The following is a 23,299-nucleotide window of genomic DNA, read 5'->3' as shown; positions in this document are numbered from 1 at the left end:
AGCATGAAGGATGAGGGGCGTAGGACTCATGGCAACTGGAGAAAGGCAGTGACTGCTGCCGTAATACTCAGAATGGCTACCCTGATCCCTGGCTACACGTGCACCTGGGACCACCTTTCCATCCCACCGTAAACCCCACCACAGGTACCTAACAAGCAAGGAACATGATTATGGGGACTGGTTAATCGACATAAGGTGCATCTGTGGCAAATGACTGGGTCCAAGTTGAAAGAGGCTACCTAAGACAGCCTTGCTTCTTGACCTCTAGTTTTTCCCAAACTACCATTTGAATGGGGGTAGAGGAAGGATTAAAAGGGAATTACACACACCCAGTATATATATGTATATATTTTTCATTTCAGAGAGAATCAAAAAAGTCTTTTCTTTTTATTTATTGCCATTATTCTTGTCTGTCTCCCCCGATTAGACTGCAAGCCCATCAAAGGGCAGGGACTGTCTCTTATCTGTTACCGATTTGTACATTCCAAGCGCTTAGTACAGTGCTCTGCACATAGTGAGCACTCAATAAATACTATTGAATGAATGAATGAATGAAAAATGGTATTTGTTAAGTGTTTACTAAGTGTCAAGAATGGTTTTAAGAGCTGGGGTAGATACGTAATCAGGTTGGACACAGTCCATGACCCATATGAGGCTCACAGTCTTAATTCCCATTTGGCAGCTGAGGTACCTGAGGCCCAGAGAAATGACTTGCCCAAGGTCATACAGCAGACATGTGGTAGAGTCAGGATGAGAACTCATGTCCTCTGACTCCCAGGTCTGTGCTCTTTCTACTAGGCCATACTGTCTTAAGCAGAACCATGGCAACTGTGTGATTATTTCTTTTCTTTGATTTAATTTCCTCCAGGACTCTTTCTCCTCAACCATTCCTCTCTGGCACTTTCCTCTGTGAGTTGGCTACCCATTTCAGATCATTCGAGAATGCTAAGTGTAGGCAACGGAGGCCCTGACAAATTTCAACAGAACCAGAATCACCAACATTAACAGGGACAGGCACTCTTTGGGGCTTTCAAGTTGCTCTTGGATGTTTCTTAATAAGCTTTTGGTAAGTGCTCAGCACTATAACACTGCAGAAAATATCGACTGCAACAAAGTCTCTGACTTCAAGGAAGGTGACTTCATCATCATCAATGATATTTATTAAACACCATCTGTGTGCAAAGCACTGTACTAACCTAAAGGAACCCAGAAGGATTACCTAAGGAGCTGCTTCAATTACCTGATCTTTTTCCTACAAGCGAAGATCAAGACTTAACCCTCTTATTTCCTCCAAAATAACCATCACTGCATCTCCGTTTTCTAGCTTATGATCTACTGTTTCTCACCCATTTCTAGAAGCAACAGATTTATTCCTTAAGGCTTCTGTTTTGGCTCTTGATACTGAGACAATGATACGGCTGAGAAGCTCTGCTCTGGCTGACAAGATGGCTGTGGAGCTGCCGTACTAAGCGATTAATACAGTGCTTTGCACACAGAAAGCGCTCAATACATACCATTGATGATTGATGATAATAATAATAATTGTTCTATTTGTTAAGCGCTTACTATATGCCAAAGCACTGTTCTAAGCGCTGGGGTAGAAACAAGATAATCAGGTTGGACACGGCCCCTTATCCCACATAGAGCTCATGTCTTAATCCCCATTTTACAGATGAGGTAACTGAGGCACAGAGAAGTGAAGTGACTTGCGCAAGGTCAAACAGCAGACGTGTGGCAGCGCCGGGATTAGAATCCACATCCTCTGATTCACAGGTTCGTGTTCTTTCCACTAACCCGACTGACTGATGATATATACACTGGTATGGCCAAACTGTAAGAATCCAGGATTAAACAAAAGTCGTCTGATGGGCTTGAATCAGCGTATAGTTCTGCTAGTCACAGTTCAAGTCCCCTCTAGACTGTAAGCTCAGTGTGGACAGGAAACACGTTTACCAACTTGGTTGTACTGTACCCATCTAAGTGCTTAGTACACAGTAAGTGCTCAATAAATATCACCGATCGATCGATTGATTGGAGAGAGTCCATCTCGCTCCCTGAATTCTCAGAAACTCAGAGGTCCCCAACTCCCAATGAACCCTAGCTTCTGCCTTTCTGGCTAACACACGGCAATCCTTTGAACCAGGCCAGCTTCCTGCCAAGCTGTGATTTACGAGGTAAAGGGGAGAAGCTGATAGCTTGGCTCGAGGAAAAAAATCTCCTTCGCTCAAGCGCCTTCTGTGCAAGAAACTTTCATTTTATGGGAAAACAGAGATTTTTTTTTTTTACAACACCCACGTCCCCGCACGAACCTCCCGTCTTTGTCTATTAACGCCGGAGGGCTTATAAATGGCAAGTAGCTCGAAACAAGTCCCAGCAGGCGAAGAGTGTTTCCCAACACAAACCAGGTTGACACCAATGAGTGGGTCACGGTCAGAAAGATAAGTCAAGGGAGACAGACAAAGAAAGGAGCTCCAAGGTTTCCTTTGGCTTCAGAAACAAGGCAGACTCATTTTCCAAAAAGAAGTCCACCTTCTCTTGTCTACTACACATTCTAGGGTGAGACAAGAAGCCAGTTGTCCATCCAAGGACATCTTAGGTTAGCAGCCAGTGTGGATCAAAGGCAGCTTTCCAGGCAGGAACAGATTGGCTAGCTCTAAGAAGTGAAGTTTACAAGAGAGAGATGGAGCTCTTAAGAGGCGCACTGGTGAGACATGGATTGTGTCTAATAAATACCATTAACAACAACAACAACCCGATCACGCTGTACCTACCCCGGCACCCATAACAGTGCCGGTATATAGTAACTGCTTAACAAACACCATTCAAAAAGTTTCTTGCCCAACTGTGTTTTCAGGGCTTCATTCTACAAGAAAACAAGAAAGCAGAGTTCCCAAACTTCCATTACAAGGGTAGGTGACAAAGCCAGTAGAAGCTGAATAAATTTCAAGAGAGCTGGAGAGCAGACATCAAAGCTGGGAGAATATTTCTACCACTTATTTACTGGCCACCAGCTCTACACCCCAGGTACAACGTGCTTTGACCATCCGACTTCGGCCTCCCGACGCGGAGCTACATTCCAACAGTTGACACTTCTAAATTTATTCTGCTACATTCAGCCGAGAATGTCCGCCCAGCACTGCAGGAAAAGATTCAGATAATAGGAAAGAGGTGCTGTAAACCTTTCTTAATGAGGTGTCCTAACAACTTAACTCTGGCAGCTGGAATCCTCTCCTTCTCCAAAATTGCTGTTACTATAATTATTTTATTAATGATGTGCATGTATCTATAATTCTACTTATTTATATTGAACCTGTCTACTTGTTTTGTTTTGTTGTCTGTCTCCCCCCTCCTAGACTGTGAGCCCGTTGTTGGGTAGGGATTGCCTCTGTTGCTGAATTGTACTTCCTAAGCGCTTAGTGCAGTGCTCTGCACACATTAAGAGCACAATAAATATGTTTGAATGAATGCTCTCCCAAGCGGTTAGTACAGTGTTCTGCACAGAGTAAGCGCTCAATAAATACGACTGAATGAATGAATGCTCTCTGAAGGGCTTAGTACCGTGCTCTGCCCACAGTAAGCGCTCAATAAATACAACTGATTGTGGAATGGAATGGTGCTCCTAGAGCTCAGATTTATACCCAAGTTTATTATTAATAATAACAATAACAGTAATCATTATGGCATTTGTTAAGTGCTTACTATGTGCCAAGCACTGTTATAAGCTTTGGGGTAGATACACGGTAATCAGGTTATCCCATGTGTGGGGGGGGGGTGTCACACTTTTAAACCCCATTTTATAGATGAGGTAACTGAGGCACAGAGAAGTTAAGGAACTTGCCCAAGGTCACGCAGCAGACTACAGGTGGTGGAGATGGGATTAGAACCCACATCCTCTGACTCCCAAGCCCGGGTTCTTCCACTAAGCCACGCTGCTTTTGAAGATCTCTTAGCACTTACCGTGTTGCTCCATTTTACAAAGAGAAGGCTGAGCTACCTCTCTAGGTTCAGTGACTCTCTCCCAACTGGAAACAACACAAGACTTTTGACTTCCGACGCCTAAAGTCCCCAAGGGACATCTTGAACTCAAGTGTGCTAGTTAACCGGACAACCAAGAAACGATTTTCGGGGAAAAGGGATTACTAAACTGTCAGGTAGGGGATTTCTGGGATTACGTTAAATCCGAGAGTAATGATTTCCACTGGTCATTTTCTTTCTGTGGCTCTTTGGCTTTTCAAAAAGCCTTGCACAGGGTGCCCTCGGTTTTCTCGGTGACCTTCAGACTTTTTGAAAGCAAAGGGATGAAACTCTGCTTTACCCAAAGCTCCCAATCCCTCCTGCCTCCTCCTTCAACACTGGCAAGATGAATTTGTTACACTCACATCTGGGAGAATGCTTGGCGTTTCCTGGAACCTCTCTTGGACTTTTATGAGGACAATATATATTTGACCCAAACTCTCGGCGCTTCTATCGACAGTGCAGATGAAAATCTGCAACTCATCTGCCAAATGAGAATTCTCTGAATTCCCCTGGCACCAAACTGGGAGCAAGTGCGATCCAGATGGTAGGGGACGGTCAGATGAACTAGCTGATGAATTCTTAAACCCGTCGAGCTGGGGGCAAACGCGACTCTGACTGCTAGTTCCTAGAGAATGCTTCGAGCAAATGGGAACTTCACAACGCGAACTCGCCCTCTTCCCTCCGTTCTTCTGTATTACCTGAGATCCATGTCTGAGCTGAGACCCAAAGGAGTTGATACCCCCACACAAAAATAGGAGCCAACTGGCTGGGCTCTGTGGATTTAACTGCTTCCCAGGATCTTCCACCGCTATTGTAGTTTCCCGAGCAGTTCGCACAGTACTTTGCACACAGCAGGTGCTTAATAATCACAATCGACTGATTCAGGCAAAGGGAGCAACAGAGGACCCTATCTTTTTCTGGAGTGTTTTAAAACTGGGGAGTCTCTGAGACAAAAATGGGAACTTTTGATTATAGCGGAGGCAAAGATTAAGCTAATCAAGGGAGACCCTGGAAGCCGTTTCTGCTAAGACACAGTAGATCTTGTCATCTTATTCTCTGCTTGGGCCATAAGTTCACTGACTTGTTTCAAATGTAAAAATAGGGATAAGATACCTGCTCTCTCTCCCCCTCAGACTGAAAGAATCATGTGGGACAGGGACTGTGTCCGATCTGATGATATATCTTCCCCAGTGCTAAGCACATAGAAATTATTAACTCTAGAAAAGAAATCATTTCACTTCTTCATAGTTGCTATGAACTGGAGGGCAGTCTCTTCACCTCAAATTTCCTTGGTTGGGAAAGAGAGTTGGTGATTTAATTGAAAGATGAGGGGCAAGACACCCCTTTCAAAAGTCAGCTGGTTTTAGGCAAATCAGAATGGATTCCCATCTCCCAGGTGGGAAGAGAAAGGAAATCTAATTCCCTCAAGGTACGGACGGTTCATAGCACATTAGCGACAGTTAGTTGACAATGTTACTGGGGGTTGCCAATCAGCTTTCAGATTTAGAATTCTCCCTACTTTTCTGAATCACAGTGCCATCCCTTAGAAGTTTAAAAGGAATCCATCCTCCATGCAGCATGAACTGCCTTTTATTCACCCTATCCTCACCCCTTACGCACAGCTCCATAATTTATTTATTAATGTTAATGTTGGTATTTGTTAAGCGCTTACTATGTGCCGAGCACTGTTCTAAGCGCTCCCTCTCTAGACGGTAAACTCACTGTGGGCAGGGAACGTGGCTACCAACTCTGTTGTACCGTCATCTCCCAAATGCTATTAATAGGGTGCTCTGCACACAGTAGATGCTTCATAAATACGATTGACATTGATTGACTGGCAAGGATGAAGGCTTCCTCTGACCCATAGGTGAGGCAGGCAGCCCGAGGCTTCCCACACCCAACTTCTGTGCCTCGTGGCTGTGATCAAGAAGCGGTCGGGGCAACTGCGTCCTGTTCACGGCACCCGGTGGCTGCACGGCCCACGGGTGTCGAAGAACACAATTTGTGCTGGCCTGATTTCCAAGGGAGAGCCTGTCAGCGCTGTGTCATAAAAATGATCAATGGCCCTCACATTTCCTAGGCTCTGGCTGATTTAGGGAGCTATTGGCAGGGGCATCACTCCCAGCCGCCAGCCAGTTAATTACTTCCAACTTTATCTTTCTTGTCAACACGACCTGACAAATTGGCCATTATCTTTTATTCGACCACAATGAGCCCTACTACTTTGCTGATGCTGCCTTTATTTTTTTTTTCCTTTTGCTTTTCTACCCCAAGTCAAATGAAGCGTTCTAGGCTCGACAGAGATTAGACTGGCGGGAATGTGCTGTCAGGAAAAAGAAAGAGAGGCTGACAGATTACCTGAACCAACATAAAAGCACACGCAAGTGTCAGACTTCTTTCCTCTTGTCTCTTTTTCTCAAAATCTCCTGCTAAAACCCTGGTTTCCTTCACTCTTGAGTGTGAAAAGAACTGGATGTTAGTCAGTCTTGCTGAAGGGCAGACCTCACTCAACCGTATCTGGATGAAGTTAGGGAAGTGCTCAAGTCTAGAAGATCTGGAGACCTGACTACTCCTTTCAAACTCTACAAGATCTACTTGGAATTCACAAGGCAGTGAGACAGAATCACTTATCCCCACTTCGCAGATAGGAAACTGAGGTAGAGAAGCAGCGTGGCTCAGTGGAAAAGAGCCTGGGCTTTGGAGTCAGAGGTCATGAGTTCGACTCCCGGCTCTGCCACTTGTCAGCGGTGTGACTGTGGGCAAGTCATGTGACTTCTCTGTGCCTCAGTTACCTCATCTGTAAAAGGGGGATTAACTGTGAGCCTCACGTGGGACGACCTGATTTCCCCGTATCTACCCCAGGGCTTAGAACAGTGCTCTGCACATAGTAAGCGCTTAACAAATATCAACATTATTATTATTAAATGTTAGGTGACTAGGTTTGATGTGTATATATATATACATATAATTTTATTTATATTGATGCTATTGATGCCTGTCTACTTGTTTTGATGTCTGTCTCCCCACTTCCAGACTGTGAGCCTGCTGTGGGCAGGGATTGTCTCCCTCTGTTGCTGAATTGTGCTTTCCAAGTACGGTGCTCTGCACACAGTATGCACTCAATAAATACGAGTGAATGAATGACCTGGATCATCTCCACAGAATGCTTCCTCTGCTCCTGTGTGCGTGCATCCACACTCCTTCCCGCCCCGACTGCCAGCTTCAACGACTCAATCTCTGATGACTTCCTCCCCTCTGCCTTCAAACGCAGCCATGTATCCCCTATCTTAAGGAAACAAAACCAAACCCCTCTCTGGAATCGTCGGCACCAGTCAGCTCTTGTCCCATTTCCCTCCTCCTATTCCTGCCCAACTCCTTGAATGGCTTGAATTCAAACTGCCTCTACTTCCTCTCCTCCAACTTGACCACCTACAGTCAGGTTAGGCCCCTGTCACTCCACTACAACTGCTCTCTCCAAGTCACCAGGCACTTGCTTTTTGCCACATCTAATGAACTTCATTCCGTCAGAATCTCTCTCGACCACTCAGACGCCTTCCACACTGTGGACCACTTCCTTCTCCTGGAAACCCTATCTAACCTAGGATTTTCTAAGAGTCCTCCTTCTGGTTCTCTTCTTATTCCTCTGGCCAATCTTTCTCAGTTTCTCACTGGCTCTTCCTCCACCTCCCGTTCTCTAACTGTGGGTGTCCCTGAGGGCTTTAGTTCTGAGTCCACTTCAAATTCTCAATCATCACTTACTCCCTCGAGACTCCACAGCTTCAAGTACCCCTTCTATAAGGTAAACAGTGAGGGTCTTTCGGGGTGCCATACCTTAAAGGACAATCCACTACTCGTGCTTTGGTTGCTTTCGGAGACTTGGCTGGACCGCAAGTCCCAGCAAAGACTCCTTACTACTGTCTTCAAAGCTGTCCATCACCTTGTCCCTTCTTACCTCACCTCCCTCCTACATCCCAGCCCGCACACTCCGCTCCTCTGCCGCTAACCTCCTCACCGTGCCTCGTTCTCGCCTGTCCCGCCCTTGACCCCTGGCCCACGTCCTACCTCTGGCCTGGAATGCCTTCCCTCCTCACATCCGCCAAACTAGCACACTTCCCCCCATCAAAGCCTTACTGAAAGCTCACCTCCTCCAGGAGGCCTTCCCAGACTAAGCCCCCCCTTTCCTCTGCTCCTCCTCCCCTCCCCACCCCCGACTCCCTCCCTCTGCTCTACCCCCCTCCCGCCTCACAGCACTTGTGAATATACGTACATGTTTATCATTCTATTTTATTAATGATGTGCATATATCTGTAATTCTATTTGTACTGATGCCATCGATGCCTGCTTACCGTTTTGTTGTCTGTCTCCCACCTTCTAGCCTGAGCCCGACGTTGGGGAGGGATCGTCTCCGTTGCTGAATTGTACTTTCCAAGCGCTTAGTACAGTGTTCCGCACACAGTAAGTGCTCAGGAAATACGACTGAATCGAATGAATGAATGACTGAGCATTCTACAAGCCAAACAGGCTATTGGTGAGTGACAAGGGGAAGAGGGAGCCCAAACTGACAGCCTAGGAAAGGAGAATGAGCACAGAGGGCTGGAATGTGTTTCTGGAGAGAAACGGGGCTCTGAACAGCTTCCCGCCTCTCCAGATCAAATGCTCTCTCTTTCGGTTAGGGCCGGGCAGGAGGATGGAGGCTGGGGGTTGGGGGAAATGAGAATGGACCGGTGCGATTTTTCCTGGAACCCAAAGAGCAGCCCTAAAAGCGGGGCTCTCCAATCCAAGCAGGCTGGTGACGGCACCTTTGGGACACGTGTTTAGGATTTCGGATGTAGGTTTTGTTCAGGGACCAAGCACCACAGCTCCCAACTCTTCCAGATGGTGGCGGAGAGGCTTGTTGCCTTTGCCCCTAATGGGTTACTCGGGCACAATCCGGCTCAGGTTCTCTCACATTTTTGAAGAATTACCGGGCTGTTTTCCACTGATGGCTGTCTAAGCGGGGATGGCGGCTGCCCAGTCCACCCAGAAGCAAGGTGGCCTGGAAGGACTGGGGAAACTCCTGGTCTAGTGCGAAGAGCACGTGCCTGGTGGTCAGAGGACCAGGGTTCTAATCCCAGCTCTGCTACTTGCCTGCTGTGTGACCTTGGGCAAGTCACTTAATTTCTCTGCGCCTCAGTTCCCTTATCTGTAAAATGGGGATTCAATACCTGTTCCCCTTCCTACTTAGACCGTGAGCCCTGTGACGGGGACCGTGCCCGACCTGATCATCTTGAATCTTCCCTAGCTCTTGACCCCAATAAGTGCTTAACAAATACCACAAAAAAAACCACACAACTGTGCAGTGCTCCCCAGCCTGGCTTTCTGCCAGGGATCTGGTTGGGATTTATAGAGCCTTTCTGGGGTTTTACAGGCATGCATTTGATCTCCACCTTGGGAGCAGGTGACTCCAAAGAAATCTTTGGGCTAATGCAGGAAAACACACGGCAGCATGGCTTAGTGGAAAGAGAACGGGCTTGGGAGTCAGAGGTCGTGGGTTCTAATCCTGGCTCTGCCACTTATTAGCTGTGTGACTTTGGGCAAGTCACAACTTCTCTGTGCCTCAGTTACCTCATCTGTAAAATGGGGATGAAGACTGAGCCCCACGTGGGACAACCTGATTACCTTGTATCTACCCCAGCTCTTAGAAGAGTGCTTGGCATATAGTAAGCGTTTAACAAATACCATCATTATTATTATTTATGGGGAAATTTCAGTTCTCTTGCTCTGCCGCCAGAAGCAGAGTGGCCTAGTGGAACCAGGGTAAAATACACAGTAGTCTCGGCAAACGCATGGCTTCGGGAAAGGGCTGAGAAGGGATTGATTCCCTTAGGGGAGAAAAATAACATCCTTCTTCCTCATCCTACATTTTCACAGCTGGTCTCCCTGGCCTAACTGCTTTCAAAATAAGGACTTCATTTTTCCTCTTTAGAAATCAGGAAGCAGAGGCTGGTGCTGGCTTGTGGACGCTTTCGAGAACAGATAATCTTCTGGCACGGGGGTATTTCCTTCCTCAGCCACTTTTCCAGTCTTCCAGGATAGTTTACATTCAGGCACTTTGGAGTTCAGGCTTCAAACAGCCTAGGAAAGGCTTCTGGGGTCCAACCGCTGAGAGGAGCCTCAGGCTATGAATTAGAGCTTCCAGGAAACAGATGGACTGGAAGGGATGCTGTTACTCAAGGCTGCCTCGTTGGATGCTTCAGGGGTCACGACCAACCTTTCACCTTTTCTGGAAAGGATCGCCCCATGACCAATAGGCATAAAGGTCAGATCGACTTCCAGCCGAATAAAACAGTCGGCACTCAGCCCTCTGCTGACTCTGGTGGGGTAGCAGGGAAAACCAAACGGTGTGACTCAACGAGCTTTAACCTTCCTTCCAAACACCTTGCCTAAGCAGTGCCACCTGCGATTCCCACGGTCGATTCTCCTGTAACGCGGACAAACACTGTAGCAAGGAAAACTCGCATCGTAGCACATGCGCCTTGATTCGACTCCGCACACGTGCCCACGGCCATTTCTTCCGCCGTCTGGTCGTGCGGTATCCGGACTGACCCGTGATATCAGAAGTATGTTTCCTAATTTCCTGATGATGCCCTAACCAAAAGGCCTAGTGAAACCACGTGCGAGAGGAGAACCGACTGTGTTGAGAGCTTAGTTCTCCAAATGTTGCTCTGAGAGATGGCTTAAGTCTGAGGGCAGGGGGACATTACTCCTCAAAGTTGTTTTCCAGGTCGAGGATTCTGCTTTCCTTTCCCAGCTGAATATTTCTGGTTCTTGTATGTCAGTGTGTATGTGGGGGAGGGGTGAAGACAAGGGTTAAAGAATGCTAAGCCTAAAAGGAATCCTAGGATCAAAAGTCACTTGAGACGACCTCTTGCTTCCAGACAGTCCTTCCTCAAGTCTTTCCCTGGCTACCTGGATCTCTTAGCTCACCAAGGACTGCACTGCAATCAGCTCATCTCTGGTGCCGGCAGCCCCATTAATTACAAGACTGTAGGGAAGCACACACAGCACTTGAGGAGATGGATGGAAAATGGATAAAAATTCCAAGTGGAAATTCTTTTCGATAGGAAGATGCCCCTCCTTGCACTCAGACACCTCCTCAACATCAGATCCTTAATTGGAAGAACAATTTGCAGACACTGGAGGGTTTTCAAAACAAAACCAAACCCCAAACCCCCCCAAAACTAAAACCAAAACACAACCCAGTTAAAAGGGATCATTTAAAGAGCACAATCCACATGCGCCCAAGTATTAAACACTCAGCAAAGAACAATGGTAGTTTGAAGCATACTTGAACTTCACAGAGAAACGAGGCCACTCACGACCAACACGTGTAATTTTTTTTCTTTTTTAAGCACCTTGATTAGGGATAGAGGGCCACATACTAAATTCTGCCCCTGCCACAAGATTTGTTGCCATTTGACCTATTTCCTGAGAAACTGTAGCTCCTTCTGGGAGACTGAAGGAATCCTACACTGGAAGAATTGGGCTCTTCCACGCCTCCCTACTCCACATTCTCCAAAGAAAAAGGAACTTGTTGGAGGCTGATTATTTGGGGCCAAGCTCTTGGTGGTAAGAATGGACACCGAGGAGCTACTTTTCAAAGGAAGAGAGTTGAATTGGTAGTTCTGTCAATGGGAGGGTGGGAGGGAGGGTGGAGGTCAGTGCCTTCTCTTTCTGTCACAGAGTTGAAAGGACCCAGATCAGACTACTCCCCTTATTTCCCTTATCCACCCTCGCTCTACACCATAAGCTCATTGTGGGCAGTTTTCGTGTCTACCGACTCTGTTGTACTACACTCTTCCAAGCATTCAGGATAGTGCTCTGCACACTGTAAGCCTTCAACGGCACTGATGATGACAATCAGAAACTGACAATAACCCTACAATAAGAAAGCCACTTGAAGTCTGCCACGCTGTTGCAGCTTCCTTGGGCTCTGATGTCAGGGATAAAGGATACAACAAAAATCTCCTTTGAAACCCAAACTCCGATCCACTGATCTCGATGCTCTCTACTAGCCATCTCTATCTTCCCTCTTAGCTCTCTTCTCTTGCCACATCTCAACTTAAACTCTTCACTCCTCCCAAGTTATCCTAAACGTCCCCCTTGTGACAACCATCTGACCCATCATTCAATGCCCACCAAATCAGCCAAATCAACCTCCCCATGTTCCAAGCCCTCCCAAAAAGACCCCTCCTCCAAATGGCACTCCCTATAGCCTGCCTTCTTAGCCATCAATATCTTTAGTCACCTTAGCACTCATAAACAGCCATCAATTATTATCTATTTGCTATACCTATATTTAGATCTGTAATTCATTTATATTGTCCGTTTCTCCCTGCAGACTGTAAGCTTGTTGTGGGCAGGGAATGTGTCTGTATAGTGTACTCATTCATTCATTCAATAGCATTTATTGAGCGCTTACTATGTGCACAGCACTGAACTAAGCACTTGGAACGTACAATTCGGCAACAGATAGAGACGATCCCGGCCCAACGACGGGCTCACAGTCTAAACGGGGGAGACAGACGACAAAGCAAAACAGAACAAAACAAAAACAAGACAACATCATCAAGAGAAATGGAATCAAGGGGACGTACACCTCATTAAGAAAATAAATAGGGTAATAAATAATATATACAAATGAGCACAGTGCTGAGGGGAGGGGGGAGGAGCAGAGAGTGAGGGGGAGGGGAGGAGGAGCAGAGGAAAAGGGGGGGAGCTCAGTCTGGGAAGGCCTCTTGGAGGAGGTGAGCTCTCAGCAGGGCTTTGAAGAGGGGAAGAGAGTTAGTTTGGCAGAGGTGAGGAGGGAGGGCGTTCCGGGACAGCGGGAGGACGTGGGCCAGGGGTCGACGGCAGGATAGGCGTGAACTGGGGACCCTGAGAAGGTGAGCGGCAGAGGAGCGGAGTGTACGGGCTGGGAAGTAGAAAGACGGAAGGTAGGTGAGGTAGGAGGGGGCGAGGTGATGGGGAGCCTTGAAGCCTAGAGTGAGGAGTTTTTGTTTCGTGCAAAGGCTGATAGGCAACCACTGGAGGTTTCTGAGGAGTGGAGTGACATGCCCAGAGCGTTTCTGTAGGAAGATGATCCGGGCAGCAGAATGAAGAATAGACTGGAGTGGGGAAGAGACGGGAGGAAGGGAGATCCGAGGGGAGGCTGACACAATAATCCAATTCAGTAATACTCTTCCAAGCACTTAGTACAGTGCTCTGCAAACAGAATGTGCTCAATAAATAGGACCGACTGACTTTAGCATAGTAACTGTGGTATTTGATAAGCGTTTACTATGTGCCAGGCAGTGTACTAAACGCTGGGGTGGAAACAAGCCACCCCATAGGGCTCAGAGTCTTAACTCCCATTTTACAGATGAGGTAAATGAGGCACAGAGAAGTGAGGAGAGTTGCCTAAGGTCACCCAGTAGACAAGTGGCAGAGCCGGGATTAGAACCCAGGTTCTTCTGACTCACAGACTTACGCTCTATCCATTAAGCCATGCTGCTTCTCTTTCCTATTTTGTACAGCCAAAATGATGTCGAAAACCATAGCTTTTAATAATAATAATAATGTTGGTATTTGTTAAGCGCTTACTAGGTGCCGAGCACTGTTCTAAGCGCTGGGGTAGACACAGGGGAATCAGGTTGTCCCACGTGGGGCTCACAGTCTTAATCCCCATTTTACAGATGAGGGAACTGAGGCACAGAGAAGTTAAGTGACTTGCCCACAGTCACACAGCCGACAAGTGGCAGAGCTGGGATTCGAACTCATGAGCCCTAATCTATGCTCTGACTTTGCCTGATGTACACGTGACGAATTGTGCCCGTTTTCCTGTTAGACTGGAACCTCAATGAGGACCGGGACCACGTCGTTTAATTCTGTTGTATGTTACTAAACACCTACTGCAGGGCTTTGTGCAAAGTAAGAACTCAGTAAATGCTGTGGCGAGAAGCGGGACCAGTCCTGGCTTACTCCCCAGTTAGTCTCTCTTCTAGATCAAATTAGGTTCCTCCCTTCAGGCCACCTGGTAAGCGTTGGCTCCTTGGGAAAGACAGAGGCCCTGGCTGGAGAGGAGCTCAGATGGGATTCTGCAGAGGCAGAGAGGTCGGGCCCGAGGCGCTGTGCTTACGTAGCCAATGATGCCCTCAGGAAGGCGGGACGCTGAGATATGTGTGACGCTGGGTAGGCAGGGAGAAACACTGAATTCGGTGCTCTGCACACAGTAAGTGCCCCATAAAAAGCACTGATCGATTATCACACGCATCATTTTCCCCCAAGTCTGCTCGAGTCCAGAGCGTATCTCCTGGAGGACCTGGGTTCCCCTGCTTTGCTCCAGAGCCACTGCTGTCCCTTCCCAGGTTCCTCTTAAAACAGGTGCCCCTTCCGAGTCGCAGAAATCTGCGGCGGGAGCCAAGGCGGAGAGAAGCCGGAGGCGGAAAATTGAAATGTTGCAAATGTTGCACCTGAGGCCTTATCCGTTCTGGACGGAGGACACACCTGCTTAAATCCAGGCTGTCCAGAATAAACCCAGATGAAGGACCACCCCGGATTTGATGGTTTGGCGTCAAAAGCTATTCTACTCAAAACCCCAGCCAAGAGTAGCAAGGGGAGTGGAGTCGGCGTTCCAAGATGAAGTGGGTGGAGGTCGACTGGGGGGCAATTTCAGTAAACATTTTGGAGCTCTTAGGGTATACCAGATTAAGGCAAAGACCGTTGGCATTTCAATCGGCGGCCGCACACGGCACCTTTATCAGGGAGACAGCCAAAACAGCATCTCTAGCTCCTTTACCTCGAAAATTTCAGCCGGTCTCTAGTGAAGCGCTGACCGACTCTGCAGAGCATCCTGGATACCTGCTGCTGTCCATTTGTCAAATGACTAGACTGCTGGGAAGCTTATCAACCTCCATCTCCCAGGGAAACAGAACAACAATAAGCAACAAGGAAACAATAAGTTCTAAAGAGTGAGCCAAGGGAAAGCGAGGCCAGTTCCTGCAGCTACGATTCACAGGGAGTATAGGGGCGGGAAGGGGCGAGGAGAGGAGAAATATCGTTATTCCCAAATGTCCAACACTCCTCTAAATCGGTGAAAGAACCCAGCAGGAGGTAAGCACCGCTGCTGCTCTCCAGTTCGCTCCGAGGAGCAGCAGAGGGTTTTTTTAAAGGCCTCTGCAACAGTGATGAGAACCTCCTGGAAACAGGCTTATTGCTGGGTTCTCGAAGGGGAGACGGCAGAGGGAGAACCGGTGAGAGCACTTAGCCCCACCGTAAAACGTGCACTGGAGACCAGTCACAGCTAAAGTGGAATGGATTACATTAGAAGAGCTCCCAGAGGGAGCTGTGAAGAGAGTCCCCGGGGCCCTGCAGTTATATAATCTTTTTGGGAGTTGAAAACTCCTCTTGCTCATACCCTGCCGGCCGAATCTTTCCAGCCAGTCCCTGGCAGGACCCTGATTTAATAGAATGTGCTTACTGGAAACCTCACACTTTGCGGTCCTCTTTCCTAGCCTCCAGTCTGAGCCCCCAGGGGAGGGAAGTCTCCCTCCCCGCCCCCCTTCCCTCGCTTCTCTTCTGGCCTGGCTCGGGCTGACTTCACCCTGGAGGCACCTGATCTTCCCAGATCAACTGGGAGGGGCTAGAGCCCCAAGCATGGCCTCGGTTGGGGGTGGAGGTACCGGCGAAGCGAAGGATATTTAAGATGCTGAGCTAGGCACGGGACACAGGCTGCGGAGGGAGAGCTGCAGGAATACCCAACTAGACTCCTCTTTCAGGAACTCTGAAAAAAGGGAAAGAGAAAAAAAGCAAGAACTACGCAAGGAAAAGAGAGAGAGAGGGCAATAAATCCGGGGCTTGAGTCCGCGAGGGCGTTTTGCAAATTCGTCACAGACGCTTCTCTCCGACTCCAGCAAAGGACCTCGGAACCCACGGGGCCAGATCGGGCCCCACTTGGGTCCGAGGGAGATGCGGAGGAAGGCGCTCTCGTCCTGGCTCTGCGTCTTAACCGTGGCCGCGGTCGTCTGTCCGGCATGGCCGCAGAAGCCTCCTAAGCGCAAGGGGCCCGGGGGCGCCGCCCCGTTCAAAGCCGCCGGCTGCTGCGAGGAGATGAAGGAGCTCAAGGTCCAGATGGCCAACCTGAGCCGCCTGCTAGGGGACCTGACCAAGAAGCAGGAAGGGGACTGGGTCAACGTGGTCATGCAGGTGATGGAGCTGGAGAGCAGCACCAAGAAGATGGAGCTGCGTCTCACGGACACAGAGAGCAAGTACTCCGAAATGAACAACCAGATCGACATCATGCAGCTCCAGGCAGCCCAGACGGTCACCCAGACCTCGGCGGGTAAGGGGGAGCTTCTGCGCTTCTCACGCCAACCTTAACCCTAAAGTACCATACCCACCCCTCCCCTCCCCTGCCCGTGTTTCCTATTTATGCGGCAGATTGCCAATCCATAATGTATCTTTCGGGGAGCGGGCTAGCTGACTAGTAATGAACCCCCCGTGTGGCTCAGTGGAAAGAGTCCGGGCTTGGGAGTCAGAGGTCATGGGTTGGAATCCAAGCTCTGCCACTTGTCAGCTATGTGACCGTGGGCAAGTCACAACTTGTCTGTGCCTCAGTTACCTCATCTGTAAAATGGGGATTAAGACTGTGAGCATCACGTGGGACAACCTGATTACCCGGTATCTTCCCCAGCGCTTAGAACAGTGCTCTGCACATAGTAAGCGCTTAACAAATACCAACATCATTATTATTATTATTTTAAAGCTCATATAGAAGCTTTCCGTAGTGTTGCTAAGACCGTCTCCCCCGACCCCAGGCACTACTTGAAAAGCCTTCGGAGACCTCTTGCTTTTCCTTTTAGGAATCTGGACACTTGAATGTTGTACTTGAAGTCCTGGGTGACCTGGGCAGCTCACCTAACTTTTTGGGGCTCCAGCTTTCCCATGAGAAAAAGGTTTCTCTATCTTGCTGCTGATTTCCAAATGGGTTCGAGCCCGTCAACAGTTAGTGCTGCAGCAGCAAGCAACGATGCAAATAGACTGCTGTTTATACACTGAGATCAAAAGGTTTCTTAGGCGGCAGACCTCTTGATGCCCTTATTATCCAGTAGGGGAGAGCCAGTAATAATGACGATTTGCACGGGCTTGGGAGTCAGAGGTCGTGGGTTCTGATCCCGGCTCCGCCACAGCTGTGCGACTTTGGGCAAGTCAATTAACTCCTCTGCGCCTCAGTTACCTCATCTGTAAAATGGGGATTAAGACTGTGAGCCCCACGTGGGACAATCTGATTACCCTGTAGAACAGTGCCTGGCACATAGTAAGCACTTAAATACCATCATTATTATTATTATTATGTCCTCTCCTAGGTTCTCACTGGTCTTAACAGCAAACGGCTAAGAAAGAGAATCTCCCCCAAATCCTAAATTCCTTTGAAATTTAAGATCATGCAGGCTGCCCACAGGTCCCATCTCTCCATCTCTCTCTTTTTAAGAAATACAAACAATTTATTACAAAGTGAATCCGATTTGCTTGGCTCAACCCAGCTGGCCTTCAGCGATTTAGTGCTCTCCTTTCAAGCTTCATTTCTCTTTCAGACAAATTTAAGAACAAGGTAGGAAGAGATGATTTACAAGCAAAAAATTCTATAGGTCTGTAATCTTTTACTGTCAGCAGAGTAGCTTTCCTCGTTACCAGTCGCGGAGAAAGCAATAACTAACATTCGGTGATGGAAGGCTAGCTTTAACCGGCGAGCTACTGGATACAATTTAGTTTAAAGAGATACGGAATCTTCCAGGTTCTGTAACTAGAATCGCAGCGGATAAAGAGCGCTTCTGGATCAGAAAAGCACCCTCAGGTCATTTTACGGAGGAGTTAGGTAAGTAGATGAACTGAAAAGAGATATCCAGAAAACCTGCCGAGAAGCAGGAATTTGGAAATCAACCTTTTATTTCTCCCCCAAGCAGCTGCAACTAATTTTGCAGGACCTCTCCACTACCCTGGTCTGTCCCCTCTCCTAAAGAACAGCTCCACCCAGCTAACCTCAGTCTGTTCTGAGCCCGAGAGCGCTGCTGGACACTGCCAGAGGGGAGGATGGCGGCCTAGGGGAGGAGCAGAAGGGCACTACTGAAACTGAGAAAACAATGTCCGGTGAAGGGAGAAATGGTTAAGCTTAATAAACTTGCAGACCAGCACGGTTCTCAAAGTAAAAGCTGTGGGAACCCAAAATGAGGCCCCGCAGAATTCACAGGGAAAATCTGATTTGTAGCAGGAGCTTTTGGGCAACCTAATGCATCCCTCTTGCTGGGCCAATTGCTCTTCCCATCCCAGACCGGCTTCCTTCCCTATCTTACTCCACCCTTACCTCTTCCTACGGTGTCCTCCCACTCGAGGGAGTGGGCAGTTCATTAGGATCATTTTCTGGGATCCTAGAAGAGTTAGAGCGAGGCCCTTCAAGCATTTGCCTAACGTGTCGGGGAGTAGAGGTTGACGCGAAGCCGTGTCGGGGAGATCTGTTCTCAAGGTGGACAGCGGTCACTGATGCCGACGGGCGGTATTTCAAACCCTGGAGTTCAGGGTTTGCCCACGTGGCCACACCCAGGAATCTAAAGCCAAAGGGAAGGAATGGCGCTTTGTACTCTTTCCTTTGAGGGGTTCACCTGGGTGTTCTACGTGGAAAAACATCAGAGTCGTGTGGAGCAAGAGTAACCATCTCCGACAAATCCCTCCGCCTGGCGGCCACCACAGACAGTTGAAGGGATTGGCTGCCCAGTCAAGAGAATACTGGTCGTGCGCTCTGTAGTCCCCGCTGGACCTTGAGCAAGGGCGATGTTCTCAGTCTGGGAAGGCCCAACTGGCTGGACCCGGCAAGCCCTTAGGGCACCCAAGGAATACCTTAATTAATCCAGAGAAGACAGGCAAACTGTTCAAGGCAGCTTTGTTTTCCTGTTTTAATAATACTGTTAACTGCATTTGGGAGCTGTCTAGAGGGTTAACTTGAAGCTTTTTTCATTTGGGTCTGGGAGCCTGGCATTATTAAAAACGCTAGAAAAACAAAGGTATCAAGTGGAGGAAAGATTACACTGCAAACGAGTGTGAAATCCGTTCTGTGCGACTCGAGTCCCGGTTGGCCTTCACCGAGTCGCCCCGCAAAGGACCTAGCTTGATCCCGTTTGGGCAAATCACTTCACTTCCCTGTGCCTCTGTTCCCTCATCTGTAAAATGGGGGTTAAGACTGTCAGCCCTATGTGGGACAGGGACTATGTCCAACCCGATTATCTTGTATCTCCCCCAGAACTTAGAACGGTGCCTGGCACATACTGAGTGCTTAACAAATACCACAATTATTATTATTAACCCAGTCTTGGGATCTCTTTGGAGTTGTTAAATGAATCAAACCAAAGATACCTTCCTCTACCAACGAGACTAGGATGCCGCTTCTTTTAAAAATCAGCGACGGTGCGTCTCTGAGCTGTCTCATTCACTTTGCTCCCGAAACGCCCCGATAACGACGTCTCTCTCCGCCGACCCAAACTGGGGGATGGGGAGTTTGAAGTATGACAGGAGGACGACGGAGCCTGACAGTTTTGCTTTGACATGGGGGTGCTTCAGGACCGTGGATCCAAGTTAGAGACACCAAACAAAAGAACTCCCCAGAGCCACCTGGCTGCTGGCTCCAGACCCCAGTTCAGACGCAGGCTCTGAAGTTCCTTTCCCTCGTTTTCTGGGAGCTCTAGCCCCATTCCTACGCCCACAGCCTCTCTGGGCAAATCTGTTTCTGCAAACAGGTAAGCGCCACAGTCCTAAAGCCTCTCAGCTGCTCAAGCCTCACGGGGAGGGTCTTTGGCAGGGTCAGAATTCACTCTTTGCCCCGCCATTACTTGGTGGACCCTTGCCCATACAGCCAAAGGGAGATTTTTTTTTCAGCAGATTGTCTGAACGACTCCCGCCCCTCATCGGGGGGCTGTGTAATATGGAGTGGTGATAAACACCCCCCTCAGTGCCAGGTAATTAACAGGAAGGTGAATGCCCTCATTGTAAGTGCGGCTCTGGATTCGATCCCAGTTAGCCCTAGACGGGCCCCGTGGGTGGTCTGACCCTGCTGCTTCACCCTGGACGTTGGTTCTTTTCCCAAACAGACGCTGTCTACGACTGCTCGTCCCTCTACCAGAAGAACTACCGGATCTCTGGTGTGTACAAGCTTCCTTCCGATGAGTTCCTGGGAAGTCCCGAGCTGGAGGTGAGGTCCTTCCGAAGCTGGGATTTAAAAAGCATCGCAACCCTGGGACCTGGGAGACTGAAACGGAAGTTCCTCCTGGCTGTCGCCAAACCCGAAAGCTTGAACCTCTTTCGACATTCACAGGGGGAGAAGGCTTAACACACATTACATGTAGTTTCTTTCTTTCGGTCAGGGACACAAGGCATAGGCATGATCATCCACAGTTCAGCACCAGGGAAGTGAATACACAGAGCAGGATCTCCAAAGGAGCTCTTCGGTAATAATGATAGTAACTATGGTATTTGTTAAGAGTTTACTATGTGCCAGGCCCTGTACTAAAGGCTGGGGTGGATACAAGCAAATCGGATTGGACAAAATCCCTGTCCCCATGGGGCTCACAGTCTTAACCCCCACTTTACAGTTGAGGTAAATGAGGGCAGAGAAGGGAAGTGACTTGCCTAAGGTCACCCAGACAGGTGGCAGAGCCAGGACAAGAACCCAGGTCCTTCTGACTCTCAGACTTGTGCTCTCTCCACTAAGCCAGGCTGCTTCTCTTTACTATTTTGTACAGCCAAAATGACATCTAAAACCATAGCCGGCTCGATTATGCTGCTCCTTTAAATTAGCAGAACAGAGTTCTCTCACTACCGATTCTAAGTTGAAAGGCACACTCAACTCCCCAAATGCAAACCTATCCTGGGGGATAGCAGTGAGTCAAGTAACTCGTTGGAGGCTAACCTGCCCCACGCTAGTCAAAGAGCATCTCCATTCTCTTGTCTTCAGGTGTTCTGTGACATGGAGACCGAAGGCGGGGGTTGGACCCTCATCCAGAGGAGGAAGATCGGTCTCATCTCCTTCCACCGGGACTGGAAGCAGTACAAGCAAGGCTTCGGGAACATCCGCGGGGACTTCTGGCTGGGGAATGAGCACATCCACCGGCTTTCCCGACGTCCCACTGTGCTCCGGGTAGAGATGGAGGTAATCGAACAGCAGGGCGCCCGCCGAGACGCAGTAAGGATGAGGCAGAGCAACACCCCGGTCATACCGGTCACTGACTGGTTAGGATAGAACTCGGGCATGGTTGGAGGTTTTAGGTTCTTTTTAAGTGATATCTGCTAAGCGCTTATTATGTGTCAAGCACTGTACTAAGCGCTGGGGTAGATACAAGCTAATCAGACTGGACAGAGTCCGTGTCCCACGTGGAGCTCACAGTCTTAATCCCCATTCTACAGATTGGGTAACAGAGGTGCAGAGAAATTAAATGATTTGCCCAAGACCACACAGCAGGCAAGCGGCGGAGTCAGGACTGGAACCCAGGTCCCGACTCCCAGGCCCGGGCCTGGGAGTCAGAGGTCATGGGTTCGAATCGCAGCTCTGCCACTTGTCAGCTGACTGTGGGCAAGTCACTTCACTTCTCCGTGCCTCAGTTACCTCATCTGTAAAACGGGGATTAACTGTGAGCCTCACGTGGGACAACCTGATCACCCTGTATCTTCCCCAGCGCTTAGAACAGTGCTCTGCACATAGTAAGCGTTTAACAAATACCAACGTTGTTATTATTATTATTATTCTCTGAGTGCCGGGGGCCCTTGCTACCCACATACGTGCCCATTTTTGAATTCGCCGCCAGAGAGTGCTTCGACCCGTGAAGCGCAAGGCACCGCCTACGCATTTCTTCCAGACCTACTCATGGCATCCCCGACGGAGGTAGGGCAAGCGGTATCGCTCACCTCCTGCGGGGAAGAGATCGCAGAGAAAGCCGCCTGACCGGGTACCCACAGTTAATAAGCAGTGACGGAGCTGGGCCTAAAATCCAGGGAAAAGCAGAGGAGAAGTGAACGTACTGGATTCCCCAAATCCTTCCCTCTCTCGGGGCAGATGGAGAGGCCAGTGACGGCATCTCGTCTAGACATTTCTCTAACCGGCGTTCTCTCCGCCCCTCCGGCAGGATTGGGACGGAGACGTCCGCTACGCTCAGTACAGCCATTTCACCCTGAGCAACGAACTGAACAGTTACCGTCTGTTCGTGGGGAACTACGGCGGTACCGCCGGGAGAGATGCCCTCCACTATCACAACAACACGGCCTTCAGTACCAAGGACAAAGACAACGACAAGTGCCTGGATAACTGCGCGCACTTCCGCAAAGGTGAAGCAGAGAGACGGGGAAAGGAGCGTTAGGATGGGACCAAAAGGCGGGCGATTCCAAGAGCCACGTGACTCTCAAAAGGGAAGGAAGCAGGATTCTTCTAATAAGTCACTAAGGAGCCAGGGACCGAAATCAGAGCAAAAACTCGGGTTTTCGGAGCTCCCTGCTCCTCGATCCGATCCGTCGGATTTACTGAGCGCTTACCGCACGCAGGGCACTCCGCTAAGCACTCGAGGCGGTAGACACGTTCCCCGCCCACAGTGAGCTTACGGTCTAGAGGATCCAAAATCCTTTCCAGAACGTCATTACCGATCCCCGACAGTTGAACAGCGGCTACCCCCGGAGCGGTGAAATTCAGCCGGCGTTTGGCCGAGCCGATGACTTCCTTTATGTTCTTCCCATCAGGTGGATACTGGTACAACTGCTGCACAGACTCCAACCTCAATGGGATTTACTACCGCCAAGGTGAGCACACGAAGCACACAGACGGCATCACTTGGTATGGCTGGCGCGGTTCGAGTTATTCCCTCAAGCGGGTGGAGATGAAAATCCGGCCCGAAGACTTCAAGCCCTAAGGGAAACCATGCTCCTTGGTGGGGCTGCGGAGGCTCCGTGGGACAAAGGAGGGTGGGTGGGGAGGGGCGAAAGGCGGCCCACGGTCAAAGCGTCGATGCCACTGATCATTTCAAACGGGGGGTGCACACCTCCAGGGAGCTCGATTCGATCTTCCCGGTACACACCGACAGGGAATGCGGTAAACGGGAACCGACCTTTCAATTCCACTGAGCAGATCAGATTCTTAGAACAAGCTCGGTCAGTACCTCGGGCCACAGAAGCAGCAACTCCAGTCAAAACGCCCTGCAGATAAGGGAGCCCCTGCTTTTCGAGCATGATTCTTTTCGAG

At 49.1% G+C, this 23,299-nt stretch overlaps 2 protein-coding genes across 4 annotated transcripts in view; one reads left to right on the top strand and one right to left on the bottom strand.

The window, feature by feature from the left end:
- The window catches only part of MTOR (mechanistic target of rapamycin kinase), a 135,428-nt gene that overhangs the window by 54,345 nt on the left and 57,784 nt on the right, over positions 1-23,299 (bottom strand). The window lies entirely within an intron of this gene.
- Positions 15,575-23,008, top strand: ANGPTL7 (angiopoietin like 7). Its single transcript, XM_003431140.4, has 5 exons — positions 15,575-16,375; positions 20,169-20,269; positions 21,032-21,226; positions 22,197-22,395; positions 22,801-23,008. Exons 1-5 carry the CDS (start codon positions 16,003-16,005, stop codon positions 22,968-22,970), a joined length of 1,038 nt encoding a protein of 345 aa, XP_003431188.1. The 5' UTR covers positions 15,575-16,002; the 3' UTR covers positions 22,971-23,008.

This window comes from Ornithorhynchus anatinus, chromosome 5, assembly GCF_004115215.2.
Source record: "Ornithorhynchus anatinus isolate Pmale09 chromosome 5, mOrnAna1.pri.v4, whole genome shotgun sequence".
NCBI classification, from domain to species: domain Eukaryota; kingdom Metazoa; phylum Chordata; class Mammalia; order Monotremata; family Ornithorhynchidae; genus Ornithorhynchus; species Ornithorhynchus anatinus.
The sequence above is the reverse complement of the archived record's forward strand: the minus strand, read 5'-3'. Positions and strand labels throughout refer to the sequence as shown.

Coding starts and splice junctions, on each gene's coding strand:
- ANGPTL7 (XM_003431140.4), top strand. CDS start 16,003: ATGCGGAGGAAGGCGCTCTCGTCCTGGCTCTGCGTCTTAACCGTGGCC. Junction 20,270..21,031: donor TGGGAAGTCCCGAGCTGGAG/GTGAGGTCCTTC, acceptor TCTTGTCTTCAG/GTGTTCTGTGACATGGAGAC. Junction 22,396..22,800: donor CTGCGCGCACTTCCGCAAAG/GTGAAGCAGAGA, acceptor TCTTCCCATCAG/GTGGATACTGGTACAACTGC.